The sequence below is a fragment of the Poromitra crassiceps genome (genome assembly GCF_964638095.1).
Source record: "Poromitra crassiceps genome assembly, chromosome: 18".
NCBI lineage: Eukaryota > Metazoa > Chordata > Actinopteri > Beryciformes > Melamphaidae > Poromitra > Poromitra crassiceps.
Genome location: NC_139636.1, coordinates 2,531,049 through 2,543,267, shown reverse-complemented (window position 1 = coordinate 2,543,267; position 12,219 = coordinate 2,531,049). Strand labels below are relative to the sequence as shown.

The window sequence follows — 12,219 nt, the reverse complement described above, 5'->3', positions numbered from 1 at the left end:
CCTGGGCAAAATATTTCCTACAGCTGCAACATCTGCTGACCTGCCAGTTCCTCAGTTAAGTCTCAACATCCAGTGTAAAATTAACTTTGCAGATTTTCACACCGCTGTTCTCCCACATGTACAAAAGCTGTTTTTTGGGGTAGTATGACAGCATAGCTAGGATGCCATTAGCTGGCCTTAAATCAAAACCTGCATCAAAAGAACTCTCTTTCTTCAAATCAAAAGCGTATGTAACTCTTCTGTCTTTGTCATCAGTGATATACAGTACCCCACATGAAATGAAGCCATTTCCAGCTTTCATGGTAGGGTAGGTAGTATTAATGACAGACACGACAGAAAATGTCTCATGATTTAGCTTAGCAACCATTACAGTGTCATCAGAGTTTGCAAAGATGACCCACAGTCCATTTTCATCCACGGCAAACTTGAAATATGTCTTTGAGTTGTGGAAAAGATAAGACCGGTTATGGTATCTGGTGTTCTCCATTATCAGAGTGTTTGTCCTCCTGGTCCCGAGGTCAAACCTGTCAAATCAAAACATTGATAATGAGTAAGTTCATAAGCTGCGTGTATTTATGTCTTATGTTAAATGTGCAGCACAAGCACTTACTTTAAAAGGTTGTTTGTTCCTGCTCTGTGGAAGTAAAAGGCGCTGTTGTAAATGATGTGACCACACCCCTGGTAGAACCTCTTGACGTCTATGATGTTCTTGCTGGTATTCAGAGAGGCAGAAATGTTGTGGTATTCCACCATAACTCGACCTGGGATGGAAAAGTTTATACTGTATGGTCAGATCCACAAAGAGTCACTCAATTCTAGGGGTGTCACAATATATCGTCCCACGAAATTTCGCGATAGTAAAACGTCACGATATGTATCGTTGAGATGAAATCTCATATCGCCAAAAAAAAAAAAAAAAAAAAAAAAAATTTTTTTTAAATAGACTAAGAAACGTCTTTGTTTGTTGAAGTTCAATGTGTGGAAAGTAGTTCAGTTGAACAAGTCTCTGAAGAGACACATGAGAAGTTATACAGGAGAGAAACCATTCAATTGAGTTTCTGGCAAAACTGTTTACTTGACAGGAAAAACTGAAGATGCATAAAAAATAGATTAAGAAAAGTCTTGTTGTTTGAATTTGAAGAAAAACTGAAGATGCATAATGAGAATTTATACTGCTGAGAAACCTTTTAGTTCAAAGTAAATCTAAGTGACGGTGTAACTCATTCTATTTCAAGATAAGCCTTATCTCCAATCTCATGTTTTTTCTAGTTGTTATTGTAATAACAATTTCCCACAACAGCATGTTTTGTATTTGTGCATTTCAAATAAAATACTACTTTTCCAGTCATATATTGTCATTATTCAAGTTTAAAAAAATATTGTTAAAATCGTATCGTATCGTATCGTTATCGTGAACCCAGTATCGTGATACGTATCGTATCGTGAACTGAGTGTATCGTGACACCCCTACTCAATTCTGTTGAAGGGCTGATGTGCATTTGCTCTGCAGGACACCTGAGAAGTGCTCCGCCAGCCAGGACCGCTCTTCGTTCAGCCGGGCTGCGTCTGTCATCCACGCTCCAAACGTAGTCTCCATTTTGGTGACTCTCTCAAAACACATTATAGTTTTGATGATGCATTCTAGATGGATAGAAACAACTTCTTCAGTATTTGAATGAACATTTCTCTGCATAGATAGATTACAGGTATATCTGATCAGGGTTTGTCCAGCTCTCTGTCTCATTCAACATGTCATTGTTCTGGAGTAAATAAGACAAGGCTAAAGCAATAATGAGAAAATGGCAAATTAATATTTTCACTGTTATAGTTACTGTAACCCTTTGTTGTTCACATCAGCTGTTACCATCAAGGACAGTCAGTTTATTGATCCAGCCTTTGACAAGTGTATTATTATTATTATTATTATGGTTGTTGTTGTTGTTGTTGTTATTATTATTTGTAGTAGTAGTAGTAGTCCAAGGCTAATAATAATATATTAGTCCAGCCTTCTACTAATTTATTATGTATTTCAATAAATTTAGGTGTAAAAGAATATTTTATATTTATTGAAGACAGTGGATACTTTTTCAGGGGAGAGAAAAACTATTGAAATGAAATGAAACACAAATGTGAATTCATCAATACTACAAAATATATGGAAGGTATTTTCTTACCACTTTTCATGTGTGTATCAATAATGTTTTCACTGTCGGTTCCATTGAAGGCATCACTGTTTTGGACCGGATATGCAGACGGAGAAGCTATACAGTATAGAAGAAAGACACATCTAAACTGAATGGAGTATGATGATGTATAATTTTCACAGATTCTATAGATTTTGTGGTGCAGCATCTTTCTGTAACCAAGGCTAAACTTAATCCTACACAGGCAGGTCTGTGTGATTTTTAACTTAAGTGACTTAAGTTAAGTACTAAGTCATAAAAATAATATTATGCAGGCTATTGAACCAGGTCATATTGTTACATTCCTAGATCATATTAAACAAGGCCATGGGGTTAAAGAGCGTACTGAAATGACTGTGGAGTGTGGAATAAAAAATGTTGTAATGAAATCATGAAATCATCCCACGCCTCAAAATGGCCACCTACCAGATTCCATATTTGTCTGTAGACGTTCAGAAGTTTGAAGTTTCTCAGAGTGAGTCACATTCCAGACATCATCGGTGTGATCAGCTGGATCTGGTGTTGGTGATGATGATGATGGTGGTGGTGGTGGTAATGGAGATGGTGACTCTGTGGACAGAAAGTTGAGGTTAGGTGGGACTGTACAGACATCAGACATATTGAGGATAAAAAAAATATGCAAATACCATTGAAGAGGTATTTGAATCCCTAAAACACAAGCAGTCTATATTCTAAATAAATGCTGAATTAAATGTATTTAATATGAGCTGCCGAGCTGCGTATGTGATGTGCAGTGGGCGAGCTGCAGGGTGGGCGAGCCCGCGAGGAATCGAGCGCACGTAGCACGCGAGATTGCTAGTAAACATAATACTGTATTATGTAGGCTATTGAATGAGATCTGTTACATTCCTAGATCATAAACAAGGCTATGTGGTGCAAGAGCATAGGCCTACTGAAATGACTGTGGTATAATGTGTGTGTGTTTTTTTTAAAGAAAGCATAAAATCATCCCATGCCTCAAAATGGCCACCTACCAGATTCCATATTTGTCTGTAGACGTTCAGAAGTTTGAAGTTTCTCAGAGTGAGTCACATTCCAGACATCATCGGTGTGATCAGCTGGATATGGTGTTGGTGATGATGATGGTGGTGGTGATGGTAATGGAGATGGTGACTCTGTGGAAAGAAAGCTGAGGTTCTATAGGTGGGACTGTACACACATCACCAGACATATTGAGGATAAAAAATTATGCAAATACCATTGAAGAGGTATTTGAATAAATCGTTCCCCCTTCAATAAAAGCAATAAAGAGAAATCATCCCACCACTCAAAATGGCCACCTACCAGATTTCATATTTGTGTGTAGAAGATCAGAAGTTTGAAGTTTCTCAGAGTGAGTCCCATTCCAGACATCAGCGATGTGATCAGCTGGATATGGTGATGGAGGTGGTGATGCTGATGGTGACTCTGTGGAAAGAAAGATGAGGTTCAGGTAGGTCGTACTGGGATCCCAAGCAGTCTATATTCCAAATCATATGTATGATTTAAATTTTAAATTATCTCCTACCAGTCATGATAATCAGCGAGCTGCTAATATTTTCTGTGTTGGTTTCATTCAAGGTGTCTGCCAGGAGAGGGTGAGATGAAGCTGAGAAGAAACAGAAATATAACTTATGTGAACTTGTTTTGATTGAATTATTATATCAATAATGAATTAGATCAAAATGCATAATGGAATTCATTATTATTATTTCTTTCTGATTTCCCCCCAATTGTACTTGGCCAATTTGTCACCCCTGCTGCCCCGGTCGCTGCTCCACCCTCTGCCAATCTGGGGAGAGCCGTAGACTAGCACCTTCCTCCGACACATGCACAGTTGCCAGCCGCTTCTTTTCACCTGACCGCGGGGAGCTTCACCAGCAGGACATAGCACGTGGGAGGATCACGCTATTCCCACCAGTTCCCTTCCGCCCCGAACAGACCGACCAGAGGAGTGTGCAGCAACCCTGGAAATTCAATCTTTTAACCAATCAACACAATTTTTACTTTATGGAGGGATTTGCAACAGAAGGGTATCAGCAAGAGTGAAAGGGAAGGATTATAAGACACTAGTGAGACCAGCTATGTTGTACAGTATGGTTGGTTTGTAGGCAGTGGCACTGACGAAAAGACAAGAGGCAGAGGTGGAGGTGGCAGAGTTGAAGATGCTAAGATTTGTGTTTGGAGTGACGAGGATGGACAGGATTAGGAATGAGTACATTAGAGGGACAGCTGATGTTGGACGGTTTGGGGACAAGGTGAGAGAGGTCAGATTAAGATGGTTTGGACATGTGCAGAGGAGAGATGCTGCTTATATCGGGAAAAGAATGCTGAAGATGGATCTGCCAGGCAAGAGGAAAAGAGGAAGGCCAAATAGGAGGTTTATGGATGCAGTGACGGAGGACATGCAGGTGGTTGGCGCAACGGAGGAAGATGCAGAGGACAGGAAGAGATGGAAACAGATGATCCGCTGTGGCGACCCCTAACGGGAGCAGCCAGGTCATTGATTTTCCTGGTTAAATAAAAAAAAAAAAAAACGGGAGCAGCCGGGTCATTGCTTTTGAATGAGTTATAATTAGGTATTTGGTAGTAAATATGAAACATGTTGATTCACCATAACTGAGAAATCTAGAGGAAGGTTCCTACCCACAGGCATGTTGGTCTGATTGACGTGCACTCTGATGGTCCTGTTTCTCATTTCCTCTGGGGCTCCACAGGCACTGGCCGGGCCGGGCGCTCCAGGAGGACCAGGTGGACCCTTTGGCCCAGGAGGACCTTCAGACACAGAGACAAAGCCAGACTGTCTCTTCTACATTTTGCGAATGCAGCTTAAACAGTCTGTAATTCACGGCCACAGAACATGGACAAAGGAAGTTGGGGGGAGAAAAAATGCTTCAGACCGGACGAAGTTCGAACCGATGCAGGTGATTGGAGAAATACGAGCAGGATGTCCCGCCCCACTTTGTAGGGAAGTTGTAGCTTCCATTTATTTTATGCTGGATTATTTAGATCGGAACTCGCCACAGGTGATTGATCAGATTCACAGAGATGTCTTTCAAGCTTTATTGAAGTATCACAGGCAGAAGTAAGGCAACAGGTTAAGTACGTGGCAGTTGAACAGAGAATCGGGGAGAGCGAGTAGGGAGAGTGGAGCTAGTGGACAGAGAGCGAGATAGACAGAAACGTTGCTTATTTATACTTTGGGATGTATGACATCACCGATGACATCACAGGAGCAAGTATGACATGACCGATGACATCACCACAACAACTATGACATCATCGATGACATCACGGGTGCACCTGCCGTGATGACACGCTGCAGTGACATCATCGTTGGGTCACTGGTTTGAATGTCACCTATGCATAAAAATTGTGACATCATCAGTGATGTCATAAATCACTGATGTCACTGTTTAGTCACTGATGACATCACAATTGGTAGAGTGACATCACTGATGACATCACAATTGCTCAAGTGATGTCACTCAGTGATGATGTAATTAGTGATGTCATAACATTGTCCTATTTATGAGCACACAATTGTGTTATTGGCAACTGTCCACCAAGTTAGAGCCATGGAGTACACAAAGACAGTGAATGCCCACCGCCCAGATTCCCTGTCGGTGCCAGCAGCAGGGGAGCCCAGCCTGTGAACGTCCGAGGGCAACGGGGAGGTGAAGTTGAGGATGGGGACGTCTGGCATGGCTGCCAAGCCCCCTTTAACCATAAACCAGATGTTCATCTCAGCCGTGGAGCGCTCCGGCTGCTACACCACTTTGAGCTGGAAGGAGGGTGAGCAGCAGAAGAGTATGAACTACACAGACTTACTACAAGAAGAGTTTCCTCAAGCTTGGTCTGGAGAGCTACCACGGTGTCGGCATCCTTGGCTTCAACTCTCCCGAGTGGTTCATCTCTGACATCTGTGCCATTTTGGCAGGTGGTTTTGCTGTGGGCATCTACAGCACCAACTCTCCCGAGGCATGCCAGTATGTAGCAGAGAACTGCAAGGCCAATGTCATCGTGGTCGAGGACCACAAACAGCTGCAGAAGATCCTCCAGGTTAAAAACCAGCTGCCACATTTGAAAGCTATTATCCAGTACAAAGATGCTCTAAAAGAGAAGAGACCAAATCTGTACACGTGGGCAGAGTTTATGGAGCTTGGATGTGATGAGCCAGACAATTTCCTTGATGAGATCATCTCTGGCCAGAAGCCAAACCAGTGCTGCATGCTCATCTACACCTCGGGAACCACAGGACAGCCCAAGGGAGTCATGCTCAGCCACGACAATGTGACATGGACAGCGTTCGCCAGCAGCCACCCAGGCTCAGGAGGCTGTGTGGTCAGCTACCTGCCACTCAGCCACATCGCAGCTCAGATGACTGACATCTGGATCAGCATGACAGTCGGAGGGGCTACGTACTTTGCCCAGCCAGATGCTCTCAAGGGCTCTCTGGTAAACACCCTGAAGGAGGTGCGTCCCACAGGCTTCCTGGCCGTGCCACGAGTCTGGGAGAAGATGGAGTCCGCCGGGGCCAAGTCTTCCACTGTGCGCAGGAAAGTTGCTGCCTGGGCGAAGGATGTGGGTCTGCAGACTAATCTCACCAATATGGACCAAAACGGAGCAGCTGGACACGAACCACTCAACTACCGTCTGGCCAAGAAGCTGGTGTTAAAAAATGTGCGTAAAGGCCTGGGCCTGGACCGCTGCAACAAGTGCTACACAGGTGCTGCTCCGATCTCCAAAGAGACCCTGGAGTACTTCCTCAGCCTGGATATTCCCATGTACGAGCTGTACGGCATGAGCGAGAGCTCTGGTCTTCACACCATGGCCCTGCCCGACACCTTCAGGCTCACCAGCTGTGGAAAGGAGATCCAAGGGTGCAAGACGAAGGTGCTGCACAACGGCGTGATCTGCTTCTGGGGCCGTCACGTCTTCATGGGTTACCTCAACATGGCTGACAAGATGCAGGAGGCTCTGGACAAAGAGGGGTGGCTGCACTCCGGTGACCTGGGCAAACACGACCAGAATGGCTTCCTCTTCATTACTGGCTGAATCAAAGAGCTGATCATCACAGCAGGAGGAGAGAACATCCCTCCCGTCCCCATCGAGGATGCTGTGAAGGAGGCCATGCCGCTCATCAGTAAGGCCATGCTGATCGGCGACGAAAGGAAGTTCCTCTCCATGCTGCTCACCATTAAGTGCCAGGAGAAAGGCGAGACAGGCGCACCAGAGGACGAGCTCACAGCGGAGGCCATGGAGCTGTGCAGGAGGATGGGCAGCAATGCGGGGATCACCCGCGTCAACGAGAAGGCGGTTTCCAATGCCCAGCGCATCCAGAAGTGGATTGTAACTAGACCAGGACTTCTCCATCACCGGAGGAGAGCTGAGCCCTACCATGAAGCTGAAAAGGCCAGTGGTCATGGAGATGTACAAGGAGCAGATTGAGAACTTCTATAAGTAGGTGGTCACACCTGATAAACTGGCCATGACATCACACATACACCACACACATTGATGTCATCAGTGATATCACTCGAGCATGATAGGGCAGTTTTGCCGTGCCGCGACAAAACAATTGCTCGAGTTGCCCATGTTGTTTGAGTTGCTCACACACACACACACACACACAGGTAGTGTTTGAGTACTCCTCTTGGTCTTGGTCTCGAGACCGGTCTGAAGACCACATTTTGATGGTCTCGTCTCGGACTCACCCTCCATCGGTCTTGGTCTTGTCTCGGTGTCGGGCAAGCCGGACTCTGGATTTTATTTCAAGACCAGCCGAGACCACAACTGCAGTGACATCACTACTTGCCTGTGTATATATTTTTTACTGTGACTTGGTGTAACAATAAATCGCAGTTTGAAAGTTTTTAACGCTCAACAAGGTGGCTGGAAAGATGTGGTCCAAATCGTCAGTCATATGATTTACTTAAACAAACCACAAAGGCGGGAGTCATAAATGAGCAGCAGTAAGATGTTTTTACACTTCATTCTGTCCACTGTCTTGGTCTTGTCTCAGTCTCGGGTTAGTTGCTCTCGAGTCCAACACTACTGTATCATGTAATTGTTGTCAGGTAGGGGGCACACAGTCATCTCTCACCCTCAGTGAGAACATCATTGAAGGTGTCGCCTTTCTGTCCCGGCGGCCCAGCGTCTCCCCTTTCACCGGGGGCTCCTGGACAGAAGTTACCATCAATCCAAGTTGATTTAGGTGTTAAAATTGAAATACAACCTAAGTAGGATTCCCATATATCAATCCTGCTATGATTTTGAAGACATGAGCTTAGTGTTGTGCACAGGATATAACTTTCTATCAATGCTAAATACAACGGTGACCTCATCAAGAGACACTGAGAGCCAATCAATGAGGAAATCCATCTCCCACCATAAGTGTATCATGGTGGCAAACCTGATTACTTTTATATTGTTTTATTCTACGTTGATTGTTTTGTGTGTTTACAGTTTATACTGACTTTTATACTCACAGTTTTGCACTAAATGTTTGTATATTGACTGTTGTGAAACACTGTGTTACTTGTATACAAGGTATTATTATTACTGTGTGTGTGCATTTGCACGTGTGTGTGTGTGTGTGTGTGTGTGTGTGTGTGTGTGTGTGTGAATACTCCTATCAAAGCCCTAATACACAGTCCCAGGGTAACAGCTCTTACCCTTTTTTCCTCGTCTGCCCTCTGCTCCAGGCGCTCCCTGTGATCCTGGTAACCCGCCTTGCCCACGCAAACCTAAGCAATAGTGTTGTGTGTGTAGTCAGGTGTAGTCAAAATATTCCATACTAACTTTAGGTAGATGATAAGTCAATTAAAATGTCTGGTTTTACCTGGAGGTCCTGGTGGGCCTGTAATGAGAGAAATATTGAGGAATCTTTTACAAAGAATATCAATGAAGCACGAATAGTTATCAGCAAATAGACCATATTTATAATGATCATATTTTAAATGTACCTGTTAAACAAATCCCTCTGGAGCTGTTGCATAGATCTACAAAGACTTTGAGCTGAAATGAAACAAAACAGACATCCGACATATTTACTGTTATCATATAGATGACTCTGTAAAACTGTTCATCAATGTGTACTGTCCTGACCAAATAAACAAATAAAGTAAAAGTAAAGTAAACAGACACAAAGTCGGGTGAATTGGAAATGTAATTACTTAGTTAATATTAGTTTTGAAGGTTATGCTGGTGAGACCCAGCTCTACCTGTCTGTAGACCCAAGTGAAATGTGAAGCAACTTTCCATTTAACATTAATGCTTTTTTTCTCCCATATTTGGAATTGGAAGTCTCTCTTTTTCTTACATTAAGTCTGAAGTTACTATTACTGGGACTTCTGTTAGCCCTCCAAAACTGTCGTAAACTGCTCTGATTCAAATCAATCTACATGTGGGCAAACATGTTTAGGCAGGTGTGCAGTACAACTAGGCCTAGAGCAGCCTTTCCATTGAATTTATCTTCTAATGATCTGGAGCAACCTGCAAATCCACTTCTTTAGGCTTGCTTTTAATCAAACAAATTGTTATTATTGTTATAATTATTCTGTGCATTTCCTTTTCGTTTTTCATTTAAAGGCCAGGTTATTAAAGGCAATTTGTTTGTAACCTGCTTTCCATAATCCTATGTGCAGTTTGTAACTCTGCTGATCTAATACTTGTATCACTGTTGATAACTGTGCTGGCCTCCTTCTCACAGACTGGGCTGAGCTAGTCTGAAGCTATGCCAGTTCCCAGAGGATGTGAGTGTGGCAGAGGGAGGACCAGGCAGCAGCCTCACTCTTCATAATCACTGCAGCAGATTCTTGGATTTCAGAGTGTTATTCTTTGCATCAAATGGACATTTTTCTGATCCCAAATGGGGAAAGACAGGAAAGGTTTCTTTAAAAGATGAGAGCAAAAACACTTTGCTGTGTTCTCTCTCATAATTATCACAAATTCACTAATTTCTTATTCCACATTTACAGAGTTGCATAATATGTCATTTATAAAATTCAGACAAGCAGCCTTTTACGTTCACCACTTTGGAACACTGAGCCTATCGTGAAGCGGATTTAGTATCTTACAGCAACTGGAACTCAACGTTCCAGGGGGTCCCCAGCAAATTGATGAATTTTATAATCTAACTAAACTTAAAACTTCACCATTATTCTACAAGAAGTGAATACATTAGGGCAGTGGTTCCCAACCTTAGGGGCACGACCCTAAGTGGGCCTGGAATTCAAATAGGGTTGCCTGATTTAAAATATATATATATATAATCTTTATTTTTTTTACACCACGCACATTTTAAAACTACCAAAGATTATTAGGGTTACTTGCAATCTTTTTTTGTGTTAGTTCTGAGTTTAAAGTGATAATCTCTTAAGATTTCAGTTTTGTTCTCTTGGGTGACACCTATGACGATAGATAACTGCAGGTGAGATCCAGTGTTGCATTATGTGACATAATGTCACTATATATATATATATATATATATATATATATATATATATATATTATATAATGCAAAGGCTTCCATCAATGGGCCACAGCCTCAATCACCATTGTGTTAACTCACTATCAGAGAAGTGCCTTTTTATTATTATTATTATTTAGATGAAAATCTTTGAGATTATAACTTTAAATCAGGATTCTGAGAATAAAGTCAGAATTGTGAAAATAAAGTTAGAATTCTGAGTTTAATGTCAGAATTCTCACACAAAAAAAGAAGTCAGAATTCTGAGTTTAAAGTCAGAATTCCGAGTTACTGTCAGAATTTTGACAAAAAAAGTCTGAATTCTCAGATTAAAGTCAGAATTCTGAGGGGGAAAAGAAGCATAATGTTGTTATGTGACATCACTGACGATGTCACTGATGATGTCACTGATGATCGATGGTCTACCGAAATGTGAATGTCTTTCATCTAATGACCCTGGCAGGGCCGCCGGCCCAGCCAGCGCCACGGTAAAAAGGTTGAGAACCACTTACAGGGACCATGGAGTACGTCATCATCATCAGCATGTCCTTGTCCTCTTTGCCATGGCTGTGTGTGGGTTCTCCAGCCCGGCTCCTTCTGCTGCGGTGGAGCTTGTCTTCTGGCTGTCCTGCCTGTCCCGGCGGGGCGGTGCGGAGGCTTCCCGCCCGCAGCTCGCAGCTCTGTGACAAAGCCTGCACCTGGGCATCCAGCCTGACCAGTTCGCCCCTCATCTCCCTGTGCTGAACCAGCAAGAACACCAAGCCAGCGGAGCTCAGGGCCAGCAGCGTACACATCCCCACCAGCAGCGCCACCAGAGCCTGTGGAAGAACCACGCTACTCCCCGCCTTCATGCTTCTCCCCGGGACCTCCAGTGCAGAGTGATGTGGAGTCTCTGACATTCACAAGTACATACAGCACATATCTGAGCGCATGCCAACACATGAGACAGACGGGGGAAGTACACTGGAGCTGCGGGGAGAAAGACAACATGTCAAAATAAGTCTGGGAAAAGGCATGGTGTAGTATTGCGCAACTGCAAGCATCTGGAAAAGTTAAAATCCGCAGGCCTATACTTGATTTATATGCAGCAAGTGTACATATTTCTAGAGTGACATACAGTGTTATGCATAATACGCTCTTATCATTCTGCTGCTGTTTATCCCGGTTTTGAAGCCAGGCCATCCTACCAGGCCATCCTACTCCAAATTACACAAAAGTGGACCAAAAGAAGAGGAAGAAAAAATAACAAAGCAAACATTCTTTGTATCCACAAGAGAGCTTTCAGAGCAGTTTCAGTATGTGTGTGTGTGTGTGTGTGTGTGTGTGTGTGTGTGTGTGTGTGTGTGTGTGCGTGCGTGTTCACATCACATCTCCTGTCCCATGCCCACTTGTTCCTCTCGTGAATGGCGGTTGGGTAAAACCCTGTTCCCTTTGTGACGGGTCAGCCTGACCTCGCTAATTAATTTCCTCCTGAAAAGGCCCTTAAGTTGATGAATTGGACAGTGGGGTTTCTTCGTTTCGAGCGACCTCAAACAAATGAAACACGAGAACAACAGGTGAAAG

The 12,219-nt window shown here is 43.4% G+C and overlaps 1 protein-coding gene and 1 pseudogene across 2 annotated transcripts; one reads left to right on the top strand and one right to left on the bottom strand.

The window, feature by feature from the left end:
- Positions 1-55: 55 nt before the first annotated feature.
- On the bottom strand, positions 56-11,507 carry LOC310792454 (gliomedin-like; the record flags this gene model as incomplete). The annotated part of the gene is made up of 7 exons (XM_083654143.1): positions 56-524; positions 611-761; positions 4,830-4,958; positions 8,861-8,932; positions 9,028-9,045; positions 9,152-9,203; positions 11,169-11,507. 7 exons carry the CDS (start codon positions 11,505-11,507, stop codon positions 56-58), a joined length of 1,230 nt encoding a protein of 409 aa, XP_083510269.1.
- Positions 5,762-7,650, top strand: LOC310792405 (long-chain-fatty-acid--CoA ligase ACSBG2 pseudogene; annotated as a pseudogene). Its single transcript has one exon. The product of its transcript is annotated as a long-chain-fatty-acid--CoA ligase ACSBG2 pseudogene (transcript).
- Positions 11,508-12,219: the final 712 nt, after the last annotated feature.